Below are 24,714 nucleotides of genomic sequence, written 5' to 3'. Positions count from 1 at the left end.
GGTGTCAGTTTAGTGGCAGTAAGCTGAACCAGTGCACTGCAAGTGAGGACTAGGATTGTGGAGACTCTCCTTGTGTCTATTATTCCATCTCTGACCAAGGAGTTTACTGCCACACCCGTTGGTAACCCTTTAGGGTTTTGCTGTTGCCCTTAGCAACAGCATTTCGGGTTCTCTACGTATTAAAACACAACATCTTGCTTCTTTCCATCTGAGCACTCCTAATACTAGGGAGATACCCAGTTTCTTAGCCTCTGGGCTTCTCTGTTCACTTTGTGTTTATTTTGTTACACTATCACCTTCTGTGTACGTAATGTCATATTCCCCAGTCTGTCTGTGAGTTCATTTGTTTTGCATCCCTCTCCGTTCAGACACCAGTACATTCCTGCAGGCACTGGTGTGCATAACACGAATGCTTGGAAGCAGCCTGATAAACGCTTTCAAGTGCCAAGGAGGTTTGAATTTAAGAATCCTTTATCAAAAAGTGTAATGGTTAAATGGCCTACTGGGCATTTTCAAACAAGGCAATGTCACCTAGGCCTAGCGTGACCACCTTAAAGGATATGTCAGGTCGCACACTGCATCAAAAGCAATTTTTGTACCAGCACCTTGTCACATGGACTGGGCGTGAATAGGTAGCATGGAGGAGGTTTCTCAGTAGCAGAGCATATTGGAGAATTAGCTGCTTATCTGTGCCAGGCTTCAAAGGACGCTCATAAAATAACAGTCAGTTATTGCAGGTTTGGAACTAGGAGAGTTAATGGTATCCATGGACATAAGGGATGCATTCCTGCATATCCCGATTTGGACCCCCCACCAAGCTTACTTAAGATTTGCACTGGTGCAGGATCCTTTCCAAATGAAGGGTCCTACCATTCGGTCTATCATCAGCCCCAGGACTCTTTTACGAGGATCATGGCAGTAATGGTGGCAGGATTGAGACGATCTCCTGATCAAAGCCTTCTCTCAAGAACGGCTCATCAAGGATGCTCAGACATCTTATCAACTTCTCATTCAACATGGGTGGATGGTGAATTTCCAGAAACCTAACCTCAGACCAATGCAACGGATTCCATTCCTATATCTCATCTTGGACACAGTAAGGTTGAGGGCTTTCTTACCAGAGAATAAGATCCAGGACCTATAGAGGCTAGTGACTCAGGTACTGAGGACACAACTGTCTCCCTGCACCTCTCTGTGCAACTTCTCGGGATGATGGTGACGTCTTTCGAGGCTCTCCAGTACAGCTGACTTCACTTACGACCATTCCCAATGAACGTTACTGCTCAGGGACCAGGGTAACACTAGCTCCTGCATCGAAAGATCCGATTTTCTCTGACGTCCTAGTGGATGCTGGGACTCCGTAAGGACCATGGGGAATAGCGGCTCCGCAGGAGACAGGGCACAATACTAAAAGCTTTAGGATCAGGTGGTGTGTACTGGCTCCTCCCCCTATGACCCTCCTCCAAGCCTCAGTTAGGTTTTTGTGCCCGTCCGAGCAGGGTGCAATCTAGGTGGCTCTCCTAAAGAGCTGCTTAGAAAAAGTTTTTAGGTTTTTTATTTTCAGTGAGTCCTGCTGGCAACAGGCTCACTGCTACGAGGGACTTAGGGGAGAGAAGTGAACTCATCTGCATGCAGGATGGATTGACTTCTTAGGCTACTGGACACCATTAGCTCCAGAGGGATCGAACACAGGCCCAGCGGAGTCCGGTCCCGGAGCCGCGCCGCCGACCCCCCTTGCAGATGCCGAAGATGCAGAGGTCCAGAAACAGGCGGCAGAAGACTTTCAGTCTTCATAAGGTAGCGCACAGCACTGCAGCTGTGCGCCATTGTTGTCAGCACACTTCACACCAGCGGTCACTGAGGGTGCAGGGCGCTGGGGGGGGCGCCCTGGGCAGCAATGTATAATACCTTTTTTATGGCTAAAATACATCACATATAGCCCTTGAGGCTATATGGATGTATTTAACCCCTGCCAGATCTCACAAACTCCGGGAGAAGAGCCCGCCGTTTTAGGGGGCGGGGCCTATTCTCCTCAGCACACAGCGCCATTTTCCCTCACAGAAATGCTGGTGGGAAGGCTCCCAGCCTCTCCCCTGCACTGCACTACAGAAACAGGGTTAAAACAGAGAGGGGGGGGCACTTATTTGGCGATATGATTGCATATGTGAAAATGCTATAAGGGAAAACACTTGTATAAGGGGTTGTCCCTGTATAATTATAGCGTTTTTGGTGTGTGCTGGCAAACTCTCCCTCTGTCTCCCCAAAGGGCTAGTGGGGTCCTGTCCTCTATCAGAGCATTCCCTGTGTGTGTGCTGTGTGTCGGTACGTGTGTGTCGACATGTAGGAGGACGATGTTGGTGAGGAGGCGGAGAAATTGCCTGTATTGAGTCACTCTCTAGGGAGTCGACACCGGAATGGATGGCTTATTTAGGAATTACGTGATAATGTCAACACGCTGCAAGGTCGGTTGACGACATGAGACGGCCGGCAAACAAATTAGTACCTGTCCATGCGTCTCAGACACCGTCAGGGGCTTTAAAACGCCCATTTACCTCAGTCGGTCGACACAGACACAGACATGGACACTGACTCCAGTGTCGACGGTGAAGAAACAAACGTATTTTCCTTTAGGGCCACACGTTACATGTTAAGGGCAATGAAGGAGGTGTTACATATTTCTGATACTACAAGTACCACAAATAAGGGTATTATGTGGGGTGTGAAAAAACTACCTGTAGTTTTTCCTGAATCAGATAAATTAAATGAAGTGTGTGATGATACGTGGGTTTCCTCCGATAGAAAATTATTGGCGGTATACCCTTTACCGCCAGAAGTTAGGGCGAGTTGGGAAACACACCTTAGGGTGGATAAGGCGCTCACACGCTTATAAAAACAAGTGGCGTTACCGTCTCCAGATACGGCCGCCCTCAAGGAGCCAGCTGATAGAAGGCTGAAAAATATCCTTAAAAACGTATATATACACATACTGGTGTTATACTGCGACCAGCAATCGCCTCAGCCTGGATGTGCAGCGCTGGGGGGGCTTGGTTGGATTCTCTGACTGAAAATATTGATACCCTTGACAGGGACAGTATTTTATTGACTATAGAGCATTTAAAGGATGCATTTCTATATATGCGAGATGCGCAGAGGGATATTTGCATTCTGGCATCAAGAGTAAGTGTGATGTCCATATCTGCCAGACACGACAGTGGTCAGGTGATGCAGATTCCAGACGGCACATGGAAGTATTGCCGTATAAAGGGGCGGTCCATCGGACCTGGTGGCCATGGCAACAGCTGGAAAATCCACCTTTGTTACCCCAAGTCACATCTCAGCAAGAAAGGACACAGTCTTTTCAGCCTCAGTCCTTTCGCCCCCATAAGGGCAGGCGGGCAAAAGGCCAGTCATATCTGCCCAGGGGTAGAGGAAATGGAAGAAGACTGCAGCAGGCAGCCCATTCCCAGGAACAGAAGCCCTCCACAGCTTCTACCAAGTCCGCAGCATGACACTGGGGCCGTACAAGCGGACTCAGGTGCGGTGGGGGGTCATCTCAAGAGTTTCAGCACGCAGTGGGCTCACTCGCAAGTGGACTCCTGGATCCTACACGTAGTATCCCAGATGTACATTGGAAATTCGAGACATCTCCCCCTCACAAGTTCCCGAAGTCTGCTTTACCAACGTCTCCCTCCGACACGGAGGCAGTATTGGAAACAATTCACATGCTGTATTCCCAGCAGGTGATAATCAAAGTACCCCTCCTACAACAAGGAAAGGGGTATTATTCAACACTATATTGTGGTACTGAAGCCAGATGGCTCGATGAAATCTGAAATATTTGAACACTTACATACAAAGGTTCAAATCAAGATGGAATCACTCAGAGCAGTGATAGCGAACCAGGAAGAAGGGGACGATATGGTGTCACTGGATATCAGGGATGCTTACCTACATGTCCCAATTTGCCCTTCTCACCAAGGGTACCTCAGGTTCGTGGTACAGAACTGTCACTATCAGTTCAGACGCTGCCGTTTGCATTGTCCACGGCACCCCGGGTCTTTACCAAGGTAATGGCCGAAATGATGATTCTTCTTAAAAGAAATATGGACGATTTCCTGATAAGGGCAAGGTCCAGAGAACAGTTGGAGGTCGGAGTAGCACTATCTCAAGTAGTTCTACGACAGCACGAGTGGATTCTAAATATTCCAAAATCGCAGCTTTTTCCGACGACGCGTCTACTGTTCCTAGGGATGATTCTGGACACAGTTCAGAAAAAGATGTTTCTCCCGGAGAAGAAAGCCAGGGAGTTATCCGAGCTAGTCAGGAACCTCCTAAAACTAGGAAAAGTCCTGTGAAAAATGGTGGTTTCTTACAAAGCGATCCCATTCTGTAGATTTCACGCAAGAACCTTTCAGTGGGATCTGCTGGAAAAATGGTCCGGATCGCATCTTCAGATGCATCAGCGTATAACCCTGTCTCCAAGGACAAGGGTGTTTCTTCTGCGTTGGCTGCAGAGTGCTCATCTATGAAAGGGCCGCAGATTCGGCATTCAGGACTGGGTCCTGGTGACCACGGATGCCAGCCTGAGAGGCTGGGGAGCAGTCACACAAGGAAAAAATTTCCAGGGAGTTTGATCAAGTCTGGAGACTTCTCTCCACATAAATATACTGGAGCTAAGGGCAATTTACAATGCTCTAAGCTTAGCAAGACCTCTGCTTCAAGGTCAGCCGGTATTGATCCAGTGGGAAAACATCACGGCAGTCGCCCACGTAAACAGACAGGGCGGCACAAGAAGCAGAAGGGCAATGGCAGAAACGGCAAGGATTCTTCGCTGGGCGGAAAATCATGTGGTAGCACTGTCAGCAGTGTTCTTTCCGGGAGTGGAAAACTGGGAAGCAGTCTTCCTCAGCAGGCATGTCCTCCACCTGGGAGAGTGGGGACTTCATCGGGAAGTTTTCCACATGATTGTAAACCGTTGGGAAAAACCAAAGGTGGACATGATGGCGTCCCGCCTGAACAAAATTAGACAGATATTGCGCCAGGTCAAGGGACCCTCAGGCAATAGCGGTGGACGCTCTGGTAACACCGTGGGTGTACCAGTCAGTGTATATGTTCCCTCCTATGCCTCTCATACCAAAAGTACTGAGAATCATAAGAAGGAGAGGAGTAAGAACGATACTCGTGGTTCCGGATTGGCCAAGAGGGACTTGGTGCCCGGAACTTCAAGAGATGCTCACGGAAGACCCGTGGCCTCTACCTCTAAGAAAGGACCTGCTCCAGCAGGGGCCTTGTCTGTTCCAAGACTTACCGCGGCTGCGTTTGACGGCATGGCGGTTGAACGCCGGATCCTGAAGGAAAAAGGCATTCCAGATGAAGTCATCCCTACCCTGGTCGAAACCAGGAAGGATGTAACCGCAAAACATTTTCACCGCATTTGGCGAAAATATGTCGCGTGGTGCGAGGCCAAGAAGGCCCCTACAGAGGAATTCCAACTGGGTCGTTTCCTACATTTCCTGCAAACAGGACTGTCTATGGGCCTAAAATTAGGGTCCATTAAGGTTCAAAATTCGGCCCTGTCGAATTTCTTCCAGAAAGAACTGGTTTCAGTGCCTGAAGTTCAGACGTTTGTAAAAGGGGGTACTGCATATACAGCCTCCTTTTGTGCCTCCAGTGCACCTTGGGATCTCAATGTTGTTTTGAGTTTCCTAAAAGTCACAGTGGTTTGAACCACTCACCACTGTGGACTTAAAATATCTCACATGGAAGGTGACGATGCTGTTAGCCCTGGCTTCAGCCAGGCGTTTGTCAGAATTGGCGGCTTTATCATATAAAAGCCCTTACTAAATTTTTTCATTCTGACAGGGCAAAATTGAGGACTCGTCCTCAATTTCTCCTTTAGGTGGTTTCTGTTTTTCACATGAACCAACCTATTGTGGTACCTGCGGCTACTAGGGACTTGGAGGACTCCAAGTTACTTGACGTTGTCAGGGCCCTGAAAATATATGTTTCCAGGACGACTGGAGTCAGAAAATCTGACTCGCTGTTTAGCCTGTATGCACCCAACAAGATGGGTGCTCCTGCTTCTAAGCAGACGATTGCTCGCTGGATTTGTAATACAATTCAGCTTACACATTCTGTGGCAGGCCTGCCACAGTCAAAATCTGTTAAAGCCCATTCCACAAGGAAGTGGGCTCATCCTTGGGCGGCTGCCCCAGGGGTCTCGGCTTTGCAACTTTGCCGAGCAGTTACTTGGTCAGGGGCAAACGCGTTTGCTAAATTCTACAAATTTGATACCCTGGCTGAGGAGGACCTGGAATTCTCTCATTCGGTGCTGCAGAGTCATCCGCACTCTCCCGCCCGTTTGGGAGCTTTGGTATAATCCCCATGGTCCTTACGGAGTCCCAGCATCCACTAGGACGTCAGAGAAAATAAGATTCTACTTACCGATAAATCTATTTCTCGTAGTCCGTAGTGGATGCTGGGCGCCCATCCCAAGTGCGGATTGTCTGCAATACTTGTACATAGTTATTGTTACAAAAATTGGGTTATTCTTGTTGTGAGCCATCCTTTCAGAGGCTCCTTCGTTGTTATCATACTGTTAACTGGGTTCAGATCACAGGTTGTACGGTGTGATTGGTGTGGCTGGTATGAGTCTTACCCGGGATTCAATATCCTTCCTTATTATGCACGCTCGTCCGGGCACAGTATCCTAACTGAGGCTTGGAGGAGGGTCATAGGGGGAGGAGCCAGTACACACCACCTGATCCTAAAGCTTTTAGTATTGTGCCCTGTCTCCTGCGGAGCCGCTATTCCCCATGGTCCTTACGGAGTCCCAGCATCCACTACGGACTACGAGAAATAGATTTATCGGTAAGTAAAATCTTATTTTCACAAGAGATACGGATCTCCTTAATTGGGTGGTCGTTCCACTAAAACCTTGCAGCAGGCAAGAATTTTGAATTTAGGATTGGAGGATTCTCAGAACAAATGCCAGTCTCAGAGGTTGGGGAAGCGGTCCTAGAGACCCATCACTTTCAGGGCAAATGGACTTTACTGGAAAGCGGGTTACCCATAACCATTCTCGAACTGAGAAACAGTTTACAAATCGCTTCTCTTAGCCGAAGATATAGTTAGTGGTCAACAGTGAACCGGAAAGCAGATTATCACAGTCGCTAGGACTGCATCCAGGCGAGCGGTGTTTACACAGATCTTCGACATGAATGTGAGTAGATGGTGTCTACCTCAGGTGGACCTGATGGCGTCTCGACAAAATCATTAGCTGCCCAGATATGTGTCCAGAACAAGAGATCCAGCAGCAGAAGAACTGGACACGCTGACACTTCCTTGGTGTTACAGAAGGGTTTACATTTTTCCGCCTTTCCCACTCATACCCCGAATCCTCCAAAAAGGGGTAATACGAGAGCGAGTATGGGCAATTCTCATAGCACCAAGTTGGCCCCGTAGAGGTTGGTACTCGGACTTACGGGGGATACTAGCGGAGGACCCTTGGCGGTTACCTCGAAGGGAGGACAGGCTATATCAGGGGCCGTTCCTCCACTCAGACCTGAACAGGCTACGTTTAATGGCGTGGCTGTTGAGACCCGGATCTTAAGAGTGAGAGGTATACCAAGAATGGCTATTCCTAAAGATGATCGCTGCTCGAAAGCCGGTGACACCCATGTACGACTGCAGACATTAGAAGAAGTACATGGACTGGTGTTAGGAACATGGGTAGAATTAGACGAATGTCCACTTACCCAGACTTCTACTTTTCACTCCAGCTGGTCTAGATGAAGGACTAAGACTAGGTTCCTTGAAGGTTCAAGTTTCGTCTCTCTCCATCCTATTTCAACAGCGGTTAGCATCCTTACAAGAGGTTCAAACCTTTTTACAGGGGGTTCTGAGGATACAACCTCCTTTCCGTCCTCCCACTGCGCAGTGGGACTTAGATTTGTAGTTGGAATTTTTGAGATCACCATCTTTTGAGCCGTTGGAAAGAACAGACCTGCAATATCTCTCTTGGAAGGTCACCTTATTACTTGCCTTGGCTTCGGCTGGAAGGGTTTCGGTGTAAGGAGCCCTATCAGGTTAGAGTCCTTTGTTAATTTTCCAGAAGGATAAGGCCAAACTCCGTACATGAGCGGATTTCCTTCCTAAGGTCGTTTCGGGGTTTCAGGTAAACCAACCGATTGTGGTCCTATCCTTTCAGGGATTCGCAGATGGGGACGTGTCTTTGGATGTTGTCCGAGCTTACGAATATACTACAAGTTACGTCGTCCTTTAGAAGGTCGGACCATTGGTTTGGTCCAAAGAATGGTTGGCCAGCATCTAGGCAGTCTTTGTTTAGATGGAATAGCTTTGCCAATCGGCAAGCTAATATTTCCTGTGGTAAGCAGTTTCCGGTTCAGACTGGTGCTCATAATACCAGATCAGTGGGTGCCTCATGGGCGGCTATTTGAGGTGCTTCCACTACTCAATTTTGCAGAGCGACAACGTGGTCTCAGCCCACACATTCGCAAACTTTTACAGGTTTGATACCTTGGCGTCCGGAAATTCTAAGTTCGGACGTTTAGTTTTGCAGGCCATCGACAGCACTCCCTCCCTTGGGGATAACTTTGGGACGTCCCCTACTGTATAAGACTCCAGTGTCCCCTAGTGGATGAAAGATAAAAGAGGATTTTGGTACTTACCGATAAATCCATTGATAAAGCTAAATATTTATCTTACTTAAAACCCTTTAAGAGGTCTAAGAACACTGTACGCTATTGACGTATGGAATACCGTAAGGGTACGCACGTTGCATAACAATCGCTTAGCCGTAGTCGAGACGCTCAAGCGTCACGTTCGCTCACGGCCAAGAGATCACAGGCAGGCACGCTATTGGCTGCCGACTAACGTAATGGTTCGCTATTAGCGTAGCAGATGCTCGGGACCACAAGGAGATCACCAGCGGCGCAGACGCTCACAATGTTAAACCTTTATATCTAAACCATAAACAATGTAATATGCAGTAAAACTTTAGTGTAGTGATAGGGTGTAAATGCAACACAGTGTAACCTTATTAACTTAAAAGCTGTTTGAGCGTCACCGACGCTCTGAGAATACTTAGAGATATAAGAAATACACAGATACCGGGCTTAGGGTCTAACGCCTTATATGAATGTTATACTTGCAAAAAGAATAATACAATACAAGTCATACACTACAATATAACATAGACTAACTAACCAGATAACTACACAGGAAATACAATACAATACAATTACGTTTAAGGGAAAATGAGATAGAAAGAGGAGAGAGAGAGAGATATGGCTCACAATAACTTTAAAGACAATATGATTGCGGAAAAAACTTACGCACAAAGGGAATGATCGCATGCGCCTTTCTGAATATCCAGCTCCCGATTATCAGTGATGAGAACCGTTGAAGAGAATGAATAGAGCTGGATATGATCGGCTATTCTATTTATGCCCCACACACAATACAATTCAATGGTCCCTACAATCTCATTGTTCATTGGACACAGGAATTCGTCTTCGCATTATAACAAAAGGTCATAGGTTGATTCATACAGGTGGGCTGTGACTATTTCCAACTGCTCAGGTGGGTGGGAAACTAGTTTTCCCGCCGCATGACTAAGTAAGTGCAAATAATAGTAAATGGACATAAACTTCTTATGTCCATAACTATTCGCACGAGCGATTAATCCGCTTCAAACCAACACCGGAATATTGCTAATTAAATACTCTTCCGATGGATACTAAACACCACTGTATGACCCATGTCTGACCCTTCGTATCAAACAAAGAGGGATCTCTCTGTCCATGAACATGCTACATTAACTAAACTTTCAGAATCTATCAAAGGGACCATAATCTATAAAATACATTATATGTTAAAAATATGTAACGATTGAGTCGCACGCTGGGCACACAGAAACTCTTACCATAAATGCGCATACCGTGCGCCCGCGGGTGCACGCAACAGCGGGTATGCACACGCACGGGAGAGCGCACGCATGCGCAGCGCGGACCTGTATGAGGTGCAAATATGGTAGTGTGCATCATGATATTTTTCTGACTTTGACACCATTTCTCTGAATCCTCTAGGGGACACTGGATGCCCGCCTCGGTGCTCTCAACCTGCTGTGTTCAAAGTTCTTGTTCAAACAGTTCGTGCAAACAGCGTTGGTTTTTCTGTTAAGAGTTTCTTGGATGCTGTTTGCTTTGTTGTACGGTTTGGTTCCTCGCCAAGTGCTATAGTATCATGTCCTATTCTCTCAGTCACGTTTTCCAAACTGAGGGAGGAGGGATGTGAAGGGGGAGGAGCTGGCTGTGCAGACAATGCTAATTTTAGATTGTGCCACACCTCCGGTTGCAAGCTTCACACCCCTACTGTATAAGACTCCAGTGTCCCCTAGAGGATTCAGAGAAATGGATTTATCGGTAAGTACCAAAATCATCTTTTTTGGGGTTATTTAGGTAGAACGTCTTTCTTGTATAAAGGCAGAAGATATAAGGAGAGAAGAAGAGACATATGTGACTGATATAAAGGCAGAAGATATAGAGGAAGAAGAAGAGACATATGTGACTGATATAAAGGCAGAAGATATAGAGGGAGAAGAAGAGATGTATGTGACTGATATAAAGGCAAAAGATATAGAGGGAGAAGAGGAGACGTATGTGACTGATATGAAGGCAGAAGATATAGAGGGAGAAGAAAAGACATATGCGACTGATATGATGACAGAAGATACAGAGGGAGAAGAAGAGATGTATGTGAGGGGTCATCAGCAGTGTAAGGAGGAGGAGATCCCTACAGATATCAGCACAGGTGAGTAATAAACACTTATTACAGAAGTAACATATTCTCATTGCTCAGTCACTACAGCAATCTCTTATTCTACACCATCCTCTGCCATCATCCCAGTTCTCAGTTGGGTGTTTATAACACAAGGTTATCCATGACAAATATCAGATGAAGAGAGTTATTACACACATCACTATAGTGTTATTAAAAGTAACAAGCAGAAGTTTTTAGGGATCATATATAAGTAGTAGTGTGTAATTTGTATGGGATCTAAATTTCTCAGTTTAGCAACCATTTATTAAATAACCTTCATTTTGTTAGATGATGCAGGTATTAAATAACTCCTTGTATATAGTAGACCTATTTGGCCATTTGTGGTCATGTTTACTATATCTTTTCATTTAGTGAGGTGTAGTCGTGGTGTAAAGGACAGTTTGTGATTCCTGATTAGTTAAAAAAACAAATACCAAATACTGAACAACATCACCAAACAGGTAATTTCAACTTTAAACTTGTCATTTATTTTGTACTGTCTGGACATGGCTACTAATAACAGATGCACAGACATAATTCTTAAAGCTATGTGTGCAAATGCTAGGAGATTAGGAGACAAAATTCCAGAGCTAATTGTGATAATGACCAGGGATAACCTGGATATTGTGGCAATTACAGAGTCATAGTGCAATGAGAATCATGACTGGGACATAGCTATACCAGGATACAATTTATTTAGGAAGGATAGAATGGTCAGTGTAGGAGGAAGGGTAGCAATGTATGTGGGAAAAAAGCATAAATGCTACTTCAATTAATACAAAATATTGAAGACAAATCTGAGGCCCTTTTGGTCACCACAGAAACCGGGAAAAAGGACATTATTCGCATTGGGGTGATCTCTAGACCACGTGGCCTGGGGCAGGATTTGGACAGGAATCTATTGTTGGACATCACTAAAATGACTTTAAAGGGAGAAGTCATAATCATAGGAGACATTAATTTACCTGATGCAAGGGGTGGGGTCTTTTGCAATTTCAGCTGCAAGTGGTAAATTCCTTACAGGGAGCATCTCTCAATAAACAGCATATATTTCCCTTCTTCATAGAAGAGCGGTCCGGAAAGAAAGAAGTAAACTTCCTTTTTGGGAGCACTCTTGTTAACTTAATTGCAATTAAAATATAACCTTTAATAACTATTCACTAAAAATTCATATATATGGATCTTACTTACTTAAAAGAAAGATTACTATTGACTGAATTGTCTTACTATCAGTATTATATCAATCAGGGTGAAAAATATTTTATTTAGAAGAAATATATTCATATGTGTAATACTTTACCATCTAGAATACTGCCAGACAGCCGTGGGCTCTCCCTATTGTTTCCTGTAAATAGAATCAGTTACATGTGCATGGTATCCACACATACACCTTATTCATTATCATTTTCATAAGGGAGAGGCTGAGGCTTATATATACTGTCTATGTATGGTAGGTATCCCTTCCATACCTACCATACATAGACAGGAAAACTATGTATATAGGAAACTATAGGTCTGTAAGACAATACAGAAGGAAACTATAGGTCAGTAAAACAATACAGAAGGAAACTATAGGTCAGTAAGACAATACAGAAGAAACTATAGGTCAGTAAGACAATACAGAATAAACCATAGGTCAGTAAGACATTACAGAAGAAACTATAGGTCTGTAAGACAATACAGAAGGAAACTATAGGTCAGTAAGACAATACAGAAGAAACTATAGGTCAGTAAAACGATACAGAAAAAACTATAGGTCAGTAAGACAATACAGAAGAAACTATAGGTCAGTAAGACATTACAGTAGGAAACTGTAGGTCAGTAAGACATTACAGAAGAAACTATAGGTCAGCAAGACAATAAATAAGGAAACTATAGACCAGTAAGACTACAGTAAGCCACGATACGTCAGTAAGACCATACAGTAAAAAACTATAGGTCAGTAAGACAATACAGTAGGAAACTATAGGTCAGTAAGACAATACAGTCAGAAACTATAGGTCAGTAAAGGGCCCTACACACTTAAAGATTATCTGTCCAATCTGGCTGATTGGAAAGAAAATCTGGCGATGTCTGGGAGCAAATGACAATCAACCATTTGCTCCCAAAATCAAGAAAATGGACAAACACACTTCAGATAAATTGGTTTAATGAAACAAATGTAACCAATTTGTCTGAAAGTCCATTTTTGTCTGTTTTCCAATCTTTGAGAGCAAATAGTAAATTGCCATTTGCTCTCAGACATTGCCAGATTTTCTTTCCAATCAGCCAGATTGGACAGATAATCTTTTAGTGTGTAGGGCCCTAAGACAATACAGTAAGAAACTATAGGTCAGTAGGACAATACAGAAGAAACAATAGGTCAGTAAGACAATACAGAAGAAACAATAGGTCAGTAAGACAATACAGTAGGAAACTATAAGTCAGTAAGACAATACAGAAGAAACTTTAGGTTAGTAAGACAATACAGTAGGAAACTATAGGTCAGTAAGACAGGAAACTATAGGTCAGTAAGACAGTGATACAGTAGGAAGCTATAGGTCAGTAAGACAATACAGAAGAAACTTTAGGTCAGTAAGACAATACAGTAGGAAACTATAGGTCAGTAAGACAGGAAACTATAGGTCAGTAAGACAGTGATACAGTAGGAAACTATATAGGTCAGTAAGAAAATGTAGAAGGAAACTATAGGTCACTAAGACAATACAGAAGAAACAATAGGTCAGTAAGACAATACAGAAGAAACAATAGGTCAGTAAGACAATACAGTAGGAAACTATAGGTCAGTAAGACAGGAAACTATAGGTCAGTAAGACAGTGATACAGTAGGAAACTATAGGTCAATAAGACAATGTAGAAGGAAACTGTAGGTCCGTAAGACAATACAGAAGGAAACTATAGGTCAGTAAGACAATACAGTAGGAAACTATAGGTCAGTAAGACAATACAGTCAGAAACTATAGGTCAGTAAAGGGCCCTACACACTTAAAGATTATCTGTCCAATCTGGCTGATTGGAAAGAAAATCTGGCGATGTCTGGGAGCAAATGACAATCAACCATTTGCTCCCAAAATCAAGAAAATGGACAAACACACTTCAGATAAATTGGTTTAATGAAACAAATGTAACCAATTTGTCTGAAAGTCCATTTTTGTCTGTTTTCCAATCTTTGAGAGCAAATAGTAAATTGCCATTTGCTCTCAGACATTGCCAGATTTTCTTTCCAATCAGCCAGATTGGACAGATAATCTTTTAGTGTGTAGGGCCCTAAGACAATACAGTAAGAAACTATAGGTCAGTAGGACAATACAGAAGAAACAATAGGTCAGTAAGACAATACAGAAGAAACAATAGGTCAGTAAGACAATACAGTAGGAAACTATAGGTCAGTAAGACAATACAGAAGAAACTTTAGGTTAGTAAGACAATACAGTAGGAAACTATAGGTCAGTAAGACAGGAAACTATAGGTCAGTAAGACAGTGATACAGTAGGAAGCTATAGGTCAGTAAGACAATACAGAAGAAACTTTAGGTCAGTAAGACAATACAGTAGGAAACTATAGGTCAGTAAGACAGGAAACTATAGGTCAGTAAGACAGTGATACAGTAGGAAACTATATAGGTCAGTAAGACAATGTAGAAGGAAACTATAGGTCACTAAGACAATACAGAAGAAACAATAGGTCAGTAAGACAATACAGAAGAAACAATAGGTCAGTAAGACAATACAGTAGGAAACTATAGGTCAGTAAGACAGGAAACTATAGGTCAGTAAGACAGTGATACAGTAGGAAACTATAGGTCAATAAGACAATGTAGAAGGAAACTGTAGGTCAGTAAGACAATACAGAAGGAAACTATAGGTCAGTAAGACAATACAGTAGGAAACTATAGGTCAGTAAGACAATACAGTCAGAAACTATAGGTCAGTAAAGGGCCCTACACACTTAAAGATTATCTGTCCAATCTGGCTGATTGGAAAGAAAATCTGGCGATGTCTGGGAGCAAATGACAATCAACCATTTGCTCCCAAAATCAAGAAAATGGACAAACACACTTCAGATAAATTGGTTTAATGAAACAAATGTAACCAATTTGTCTGAAAGTCCATTTTTGTCTGTTTTCCAATCTTTGAGAGCAAATAGTAAATTGCCATTTGCTCTCAGACATTGCCAGATTTTCTTTCCAATCAGCCAGATTGGACAGATAATCTTTTAGTGTGTAGGGCCCTAAGACAATACAGTAAGAAACTATAGGTCAGTAGGACAATACAGAAGAAACAATAGGTCAGTAAGACAATACAGTAGGAAACTATAGGTCAGTAAGACAATACAGAAGAAACTTTAGGTTAGTAAGACAATACAGTAGGAAACTATAGGTCAGTAAGACAGGAAACTATAGGTCAGTAAGACAGTGATACAGTAGGAAGTTATAGGTCAGTAAGACAATACAGAAGAAACTTTAGGTCAGTAAGACAATACAGTAGGAAACTATAGGTCAGTAAGACAGGAAACTATAGGTCAGTAAGACAGTGATACAGTAGGAAACTATATAGGTCAGTAAGACAATGTAGAAGGAAACTATAGGTCACTAAGACAATACAGAAGAAACAATAGGTCAGTAAGACAATACAGAAGAAACAATAGGTCAGTAAGACAATACAGTAGGAAACTATAGGTCAGTAAGACAGGAAACTATAGGTCAGTAAGACAGTGATACAGTAGGAAACTATAGGTCAATAAGACAATGTAGAAGGAAACTAGATGAGTAAGACAATACAGAAGAAACTATAGGTCAGTAAGAATAGAGAAGGAAACTATAGGTCAGTAAAACAATGCAGAACAAACTATAGGTCAGTAAGACAATACAGTAGGAAACTGTAGGTCAGTAAGACAATACAAAAGGAAACTATAGGTCAGTAAGACAATACAAAAGGAAACTATAGGTCAGTAAGACAATACAGAAGGAAACTATAGGTCAGTAAGACAATACAGAAGCAACTATAGGTCAGTAAGACAATACAGAAGGAAACTGTAGGTCAGTAAGACAATACAAAAGGAAACTATAGGTCAGTAAGACAATACAAAAGGAAACTATAGGTCAGTAAGACAATACAGAAGGAAACTATAGGTCAGTAAGACAATACAGAAGGAAACTATAGGTCAGTAAGACAATACAGAAGGAAACTATAGGTCAGTAAGACAATACAGAAGAAACTATAGGTCAGTAAGACAATACAGTAAGAAACTATAGGTCAGTAAGACAATACAGTAGGAAACTATAGGTCAGTAAGACAATACAGTAAAACTATAGGTCAGTAAGACAATACAGTAGGAAACTATAGGTCAGTAAGACAATACAGTAGGAAACTATAGGTCAGTAAGACAATACAGAAGGAAACTATAGGTCAGTAAGACAATACAGTAGGAAACTATAGGTCAGTAAGACAATACAGTAAGAAACTATAGGTCAGTAAGACAATACAGAAGGAAACTATAGGTCAGTAAGACAATACAGTAGGAAACTATAGGTCAGTAAGACAATACAGTAGTAAACATCTACAAAGCCTTTTTCTCTTACATCCTAGAGGATGCTGGGGACTCCGTAAGGACCATGGGTTATAGACGGGCTCCGCAGGAGACATGGGCACCTAAAAAGAACTTTTCCTATGGGTGTGCACTGGCTCTTCCCTCTATACCCCTCCTCCAGACCTCAGTTAGATTCTGTGCCCAGAGGAGTATGGGTGCACTGCAGAGAGCTCTCCTGAGTTTTCTGTAGAAAAATAATTTTGTTAGGTTTTTTATTTTCAGGGAGCACTGCTGGCAACAGGCTCCCTGCATCGTGGGACTGAGGGGAGAGAAGCAGACCTACTTAACTGATAGGCTCTGCTTCTTAGGCTACTGGACACCATTAGCTCCAGAGGGATCGGAACGCAGGTCTCGCCCTGGGGTTCGTCCCGCAGCCGCGCCGCCGTCCTCCTCACAGATGCTGGAAGATAGAAGCCGGGCGAGTATGAGAAGATAGAAGACATCTCAGGCGGCAGAAGACTTCAGATCTTCTTGAGGTACCGCTGCGCGCCATTGCTCCCAGACACAACACACAGAGGCAGCACTGATGGGTGCAGGGCGCCCTGGGCAGCAATAATACTCAAAGTTTGATGCACAAAGAGTATGATTAGGCTGCGGAGGCAGTAAATCACAGATCCCCCGCCATTTTATTACAATTGCACTGGGACCGAAGCCCGCCGTCGGGTGGGCGGAGCTTGATCCTCACCACTAACCAGCGCCATTTTCTCCACAGAAGCTGCATGAGGACACTGGCTCCCCGGTCTCTCCCCTGCTGGGGGGCACATTGGTAACGCAGTGAGTGGGAATTGTATATATATATATATATAAAAGCGCTATCTGGTCATTTATTTTTTCCGGTGTTATTTGAGCGCTGGGTGTGTGCTGGCATACTCTCTCTCTGTCTCTCCTAAGGGCATGGTTGGGGTTTTGTCCCTTTATAGGTCTGCACCGGTGGGGGCACGTCTTCAACTTTTCAGCCAGGCCTGAGTCAGCTCAGACCTGAATCCTTGGGTGTTGGAAATAGTTTCCCAGGGTTACAAACTGGAATTCGAAGAGGTGCCCCCGCGCCAATTTTTCAAGTCGGCATTACCAGCTTCTACACCAGAACGGAATGTAGTGTTAGCTGCAATTCAAACGCTGGCTCCCCGGTCTCTCCCCTGCTGAACACTTTCACGGGCTGGAAAAAGAGGAGGGGGGCACATTGGTAACGCAGTGAGTGGGAATTGGATATATATATATATATATATATATATATATCTATCTATATATATATATATATATATATATATATATATATATAAAAGCGCTATCTGGTCATTTATTTTTTCCGGTGTTATTTAGGAGCTGGGTGTGTGCTGGCATACACACTCTCTGTCTCTCCTAAGGACCTGGTTGGGGTTTTGTCCCCTTATAGGTTAATCCCTGTGTGTGTGGGGTGTCGGTACGTGCGTGTCGACATGTCTGAGGCGGAACGCTTCTCCAAGGAGGAGGTGGAGCAAATGAGTGGTGTGTCCCCGTCGGTGGTGCCGACTCAGGAATGGATGGACATGTGGCATATGTTGAATGCAAGTGTGGCATCTTTACATTAAAGGCTTGATAAGGCTGAATCCAGGGAGGCATCAGGGGGTCAATCCTCGGATTGGACCGACTCACAGGGCCCGTCGGGGTCTCAAAAACGTCCCTTAGCACAAATTGTGGACACTACTACCGACACGGACTTTGATTCCAGTGTCGACTATGATGAAGTAAAATTGCAACCTAAGGTGACAAAAAGCATTCAGTGTATGATTGTGGCAATAAGGGATGTGTTGCATATTGAGGATGAACCCTCGGTCCCCGACACAAGGGTACACATGTTTAAGGGTAAGAAACAGATTATTTATTTTCCCACATCTCATGAACTAAATGAGTTCTTTGAAAAGGCTTGGGAGACTCCGGAGAAGAGACCGCAGATCCCAAAAATTATTTATATGGCATACCCCTTCCCTAAACAGGACAGGGGGCGTTGGGAATCACCTCCCACTGTGGACAAGGCCTTAACGCGCCTGTCCAAGAAAGTGGCGCTACTGTCTCCAGACACAGCGGCCCTCAAGGATCCTGCGGATCGCAGGCAGGAGACTACTTTAAAGTCTATTTCTCTGACGTCCTAAGTGGATGCTGGGACTCCGTATGGACCATGGGGATTAGCGGCTCCGCAGGAGACAGGGCACAAAAAGTAAAAGCTTTTGGACTAGCTGGTGTGCACTGGCTCCTCCCCCTATGACCCTCCTCCAAGCCTCAGTTAGATTTTTGTGCCCTGCCGAGAAGGGTGCACACTAGGTGGCTCTCCTGAGCTGCTTAGTGTAAAAGTTTAGACTTAGGTTTTTTTTTTATTTTCAGTGAGTCCTGCTGGCAACAAGCTCACTGCATCGAGGGACTAAGGGGAGAAGAAGCGAACTCACCTGCGTGCAGAGTGGATTGGGCTTCTTGGCTACTGGACATTAGCTCCAGAGGGACGATCACAGGCCCAGCCATGGATGGGTCCCGGAGCCGCGCCGCCGGCCCCCTTACAGAGCCAGAAGACAGAAGAGTTCCGGAAATCGGCGGCAGAAGACAGCTGTCTTCAGTAAAGGTAGCCCACAGCACTGCAGCTGTGCACCATTGCTCTCAGCACACTTCACACTGCGGTCACTGAGGGTGCAGGGCGCTGGGGGGGGGGTGCCCTGAGACGCAATGTAAACACTATATATGGCTAAAAATACATCACATATAGCTCCTGGGCTATATGGATGTATTTAACTCCTGCCAGTTTTTCCTAAAAAAGCGGGAGAAAAGGCAGCCGAGAAGGGGGCGGAGCCTATCTCCTCAGCACACAAGCGCCATTTTCCCTCACAGCTCCGCTGGAAGGACGTCTCCCTGACTCTCCCCTGCAGTCCTGCACTACAGAAACGGGGTAAAAAAGAGAGGGGGGGGGCACTAATTTGGCTAGAAAAACTACATAGCAGCTATAAGGGAGAAACACTTATTATAAGGTTGTCCCTATACATATTATAGCGCTTTGGTGTGTGCTGGCAAACTCTCCCTCTGTCTCCCCAAAGGGCTAGTGGGGTCCTGTCCTCTATCAGAGCATTCCCTGTGTGTGTGCTGTGTGTCGGTACGTGTGTGTCGACATGTATGAGGAGGAAAATGGTGTGGAGGCGGAGCAATTGCCTGTATTAGTGATGTCACCTCCTAGGGAGTCGACACCTGATTGGATGGTCTTATTTAAGGAAAAGACTGTTGACGACATGAGACAGCCGGCAAATCAGCTAGTGCCTGTCCAGGCGTCTCAAACACCGTCAGGGGCTCTAAAGCGCCCATTACCTCAGTCGGTCGACACAGACACAGACACGGACACTGACTCCAGTGTCGACGGTGAAGAAACAAACGTATTTTCCAGTAGGGCCACACGTTACATGATCACGGCAATGAAGGAGGTTTTGCATATTTTTGATACTACAAGTACCACAAAAAGGGGTATTATGTGGGGTGTGAAAAAACTACCCGTAGTTTTTCCTGAATCAGATGAATTAAATGAGGTGTGTGATGAAGCGTGGGTTTCCCCCGATAAAAAACTGCTAATTTCTAAAAAATTATTGGCATTGTACCCTTTCCCGCCAGAGGTTAGGGCGCGTTGGGAAACACCCCCTAGGGTGGATAAAGCGCTCACACGCTTATCAAAACAAGTGGCGTTACCGTCTCCTGATACGGCCGCCCTCAAGGAGCCAGCTGATAGGAAGCTGGAAAATATCCTAAAAAGTATATACACACATACTGGTGTTATACTACGACCAGCCATCGCCTCAGCCTGGATGTGCAGTGCTGGGGTGGCTTGGTCGGAGTCCCTGACTGAAAATATTGATACCCTGGACAGGGACAATATATTATTGACTATAGAGCATTTAATAGATGCATTTCTATATATGCGAGATGCACAGAGGGATATTTGCACTCTGGCATCAAGAAGAAGTGCGCTGTCCATTTCTGCCAGAAGAAGTTTATGGACACGACAGTGGTCAGGTGATGCGGATTCCAAACGGCACATGGAAGTATTGCCGTATAAAGGGGAGGAGTTATTTGGGGTCGGTCTATCGGACCTGGTGGCCACGGCAACAGCTGGAAAATCCACCTTTCTACCCCAAGTCACCCCTCAGCAGAAAAAGACACCGTCTTTTCAGCCTCAGTCCTCTCGTCCCCATAAGGGCAAGCGGGCAAAAGGCCACTCATATCTGCCCCGGGGTAGAGGAAGGGGGAAAAGACTGCAGCGGGCAGCCCCTCGTCTCAAGAGTTTCAGCGCGCAGTGGGCTCACTCGCAAGTGGACCCCTGGATCCTGTAGGTAGTATCTCAGGGGTACAGATTGGAATTCGAGACGTCTCCCCCTCGCCGGTTCCTGAAGTCTGCTTTACCAACGTCTCCCTCCGACAGGGAGGCGGTATTGGAAGCCATTCACAAGCTGTATTCCCAGCAGGTGATAATAAAAGTACCCCTCCTACAACAGGGAAAGGGGTATTATTCCACACTGTTTGTGGTACCGAAGCCGGACGGCTCGGTGAGACCTATTCTAAATCTGAAGTCCTTCAACACTTACATACAAAGGTTCAAATTCAAAATGGAGTCACTCAGAGCAGTGATAGCGAGCCTGGAAGAAGGGGACTATATGGTGTCTCTGGACATCAAGGATGCTTACCTCCATGTCCCAATTTGCCCTTCTCACCAAGGGTACCTCAGGTTCGTGGTACAGAACTGTCACTATCAGTTTCAAACGCTGCCGTTTGGATTGTCCACGGCACCCCGGGTCTTTACCAAGGTAATGGCCGAAATGATGATTCTTCTTCGAAGAAAAGGCGTCTTAATTATCCCTTACTTGGACGATCTCCTGATAAGGGCAAGGTCCAGAGAACAGTTAGAGGTCGGAGTAGCACTATCTCAAGTAGTACTACGACAGCACGGATGGATTCTAAATATTCCAAAATCGCAGCTGAATCCGACGACACGTCTGCTGTTCCTAGGGATGATTCTGGACACAGTCCAGAAAAAAGTGTTTCTCCCGGAGGAGAAAGCCAGGGAGTTATCCGAGCTTGTCAGGAACCTCCTAAAACCAGGCCAAGTGTCAGTGCATCAATGCACAAGGGTCCTGGGGAAAATGGTGGCTTCTTACGAAGCGATTCCATTCGGCAGATTCCACGCAAGAACTTTTCAGTGGGATCTGCTGGACAAATGGTCCGGATCGCATCTTCAGATGCATCAGCGGATAACCCTGTCTCCGAGGACAAGGGTGTCTCTTCTGTGGTGGTTGCAGAGTGCTCATCTTCTAGAGGGCCGCAGATTCAGCATTCAGGACTGGGTCCTGGTGACCACGGATGCCAGCCTGAGAGGCTGGGGAGCAGTCACACAGGGAAGAAATTTCCAGGGAGTGTGGTCAAGCCTGGAGACTTCACTTCACATAAATATACTGGAGCTAAGGGCAATTTACAATGCTCTAAGCCTAGCAAGACCTCTGCTTCAAGGGCAGCCGGTGTTGATCCGGTCGGACAACATCACAGCAGTCGCCCACATAAACAGGCAGGGCGGCACAAGAAGCAGGAGGGCAATGGCGGAAGCTGCAAGGATTCTTCGCTGGGCGGAAAATCATGTGATAGCACTGTCAGCAGTGTTCATTCCGGGAGTGGACAACTGGGAAGCAGACTTCCTCAGCAGGCACGACCTCCACCCGGGAGAGTGGGGACTTCATCCGGAAGTCTTCCACATGATTGTGAACTGTTGGGAAAAACCAAAGGTGGACATGATGGCGTCCCGCCTCAACAAAAAACTAGACAGGTATTGCGCCAGGTCAAGGGACCCTCAGGCAATAGCTGTGGACGCTCTGGTAACACCTTGGGTGTTCCAGTCAGTGTATGTGTTCCCTCCTCTGCCTCTCATACCCAAGGTACTGAGAATTATAAGACGGAGAGGAGTAAGAACTATACTCGTGGCTCCGGATTGGCCAAGAAGGACTTGGTACCCGGAACTTCAAGAGATGCTCACAGAGGACCCGTGGCCTCTGCCGTTAAGAAATGACCTGCTTCAGCAAGGACCCTGTCTGTTCCAAGACTTACCGCGGCTGCGTTTGACGGCATGGCGGTTGAACGCCGGATCCTGAAGGATAAAGGCATTCCGGAGGAAGTCATCCCTACCCTGATCAAAGCCAGGAAGGAGGTGACCGCACAACATTATCACCGTATTTGGCGAAAATATGTTGCGTGGTGTGAGGCCAGGAGGGCTCCGACGGAGGAATTTCAACTGGGTCGATTTCTGCATTTCCTGCAAACAGGAGTATCTATGGGCCTCAAATTGGGGTCCATTAAGGTTCAAATTTCGGCCCTGTCGATTTTCTTCCAGAAAGAATTGGCTTCAGTTCCTGAAGTCCAGACGTTTGTCAAGGGAGTACTGCATATACAGCCCCCTTTTGTGCCTCCAGTGGCACCGTGGGATCTCAATGTAGTTCTGAGATTCCTCAAATCACATTGGTTTGAACCGCTCAAATCTGTGGATTTGAAATATCTCACATGGAAAGTGACCATGCTGCTGGCCCTGGCCTCGGCCAGGCAAGTGTCAGAATTGGCGGCTTTATCTTACAAAAGCCCATATCTGATTTTCCATTCGGACAGGGCAGAACTGCGAACCCGTCCCCAGTTTCTCCCTAAGGTGGTGTTATCGTTTCACCTGAACCAACCTATTGTGGTGCCTGCGGCTACTAGGGACTTGGAGGACTCCATGTTGCTAGACGTTGTCAGAGCCCTGAAAATATATATTTCAAGGACGGCTGGAGTCTGAAAGTCTGACTCGCTGTTTATACTATATGCACCCAACAAGCTGGGTGCTCCTGCTTCTAAGCAGACAATTGCTCGTTGGATTTGTAGTACAATTCAGCTTGCACATTCTGTGGCAGGCCTGCCACAGCCAAAATCTGTAAATGCCCACTCCACAAGGAAGGTGGGCTCATCTTGGGCGGCTGCCCGAGGGGTCTCGGCTTTACAACTTTGCCGAGCAGCTACTTGGTCAGGGGCAAACACGTTTGCAAAATTTTACAAATTTGATACCCTGGCTGAGGAGGACCTGGAGTTCTCTCATTCGGTGCTGCAGAGTCATCCGCACTCTCCCGCCCGTTTGGGAGCTTTGGTATAATCCCCATGGTCCTTACGGAGTCCCAGCATCCACTTAGGACGTCAGAGAAAATAAGAATTTACTTACCGATAATTCTATTTCTCGTAGTCCGTAGTGGATGCTGGGCGCCCATCCCAAGTGCGGATTGTCTGCAATACTTGTACATAGTTATTGTTACAAAAATCGGGTTTTTATTGTTGAGAGCCATCTTTGCAGAGGCTCCTCTGTTATCATGCTGTTAACTGGGTTCAGATCACAGGTTGTACAGTGTGATTGGTGGGCTGGTATGAGTCTTACCCGGGATTCAAGATCCTTCCTTATTGTGTACGCTCGTCCGGGCACAGAATCCTAACTGAGGCTTGGAGGAGGGTCATAGGGGGAGGAGCCAGTGCACACCAGCTAGTCCAAAAGCTTTTACTTTTTGTGCCCTGTCTCCTGCGGAGCCGCTAATCCCCATGGTCCTTACGGAGTCCCAGCATCCACTACGGACTACGAGAAATAGAATTATCGGTAAGTAAATTCTTATTTTATTCGCATACTGGAGCTGTGCTAAGACCGACTATTGCGTCGGCATGGGTATGTAGCGCAATTTCAGCATGGACAGATGATCTGACGGCTGAATTTGATACCATGGATAGAGATACTATAGTGGCCCTCATTCCGAGTTGTTCGCTCGGTGTTTTTCATCGCATCGCAGTGAGAATCCGCTTAGTGCGCATGCGCAACAATGTTCGCACTGCGACTGCGCCAAGTAACTTTACTATGAAGAAAGTAATTTTACTCACGGCTTTTTCATCGCTCCGGCGATCGCATTGTGATTGACAGGAAATGGGTGTTACTGGGCGGAAACACGGCGTTTTAGGGGCGTGTGGCTGAAAACGCTACCGTTTCCGGAAAAAACGCAGGAGTGGCCGGAGAAACGGTGGGAGTGCCTGGGCGAACGCTGGGTGTGTTTGTGACGTCAACCAGGAACGAAAAGCACAGAACTGATCGCACAGGCAGAGTAAGTCTGAAGCTACTCTAAAACTGCTAAGTCGTTTGTGATCGCAATATTGCGCATACATCGGTCGCAATTTTAAGAAGCTAAGATTCACTCCCAGTAGGCGTAGGCTTAGCGTGTGTAACTCTGCTACATTCGCCTT

The 24,714-nt window shown here is 45.5% G+C and overlaps 2 protein-coding genes across 2 annotated transcripts in view; one reads left to right on the top strand and one right to left on the bottom strand.

Annotated features, from left to right (window-relative positions):
- Positions 1-24,714, bottom strand: part of LOC134984215 (oocyte zinc finger protein XlCOF7.1-like) — a 194,752-nt gene that overhangs the window by 46,404 nt on the left and 123,634 nt on the right. The gene's annotated exons all lie outside the window — the stretch shown is intronic.
- LOC134984218 (oocyte zinc finger protein XlCOF7.1-like) overlaps positions 1-24,714 on the top strand; it is a 46,428-nt gene that overhangs the window by 10,235 nt on the left and 11,479 nt on the right. The window contains exon 6 of the mRNA XM_063949847.1: positions 10,486-10,833. Coding sequence (XP_063805917.1) covers positions 10,486-10,833 — 348 coding nt within the window. The remainder of the gene's footprint in view (positions 1-10,485; positions 10,834-24,714) is intronic.

Source organism: Pseudophryne corroboree, assembly GCF_028390025.1.
Source record: "Pseudophryne corroboree isolate aPseCor3 chromosome 3 unlocalized genomic scaffold, aPseCor3.hap2 SUPER_3_unloc_40, whole genome shotgun sequence".
Lineage (NCBI taxonomy): Eukaryota > Metazoa > Chordata > Amphibia > Anura > Myobatrachidae > Pseudophryne > Pseudophryne corroboree.
This window is presented reverse-complemented; position numbering and strand designations above follow the sequence as displayed.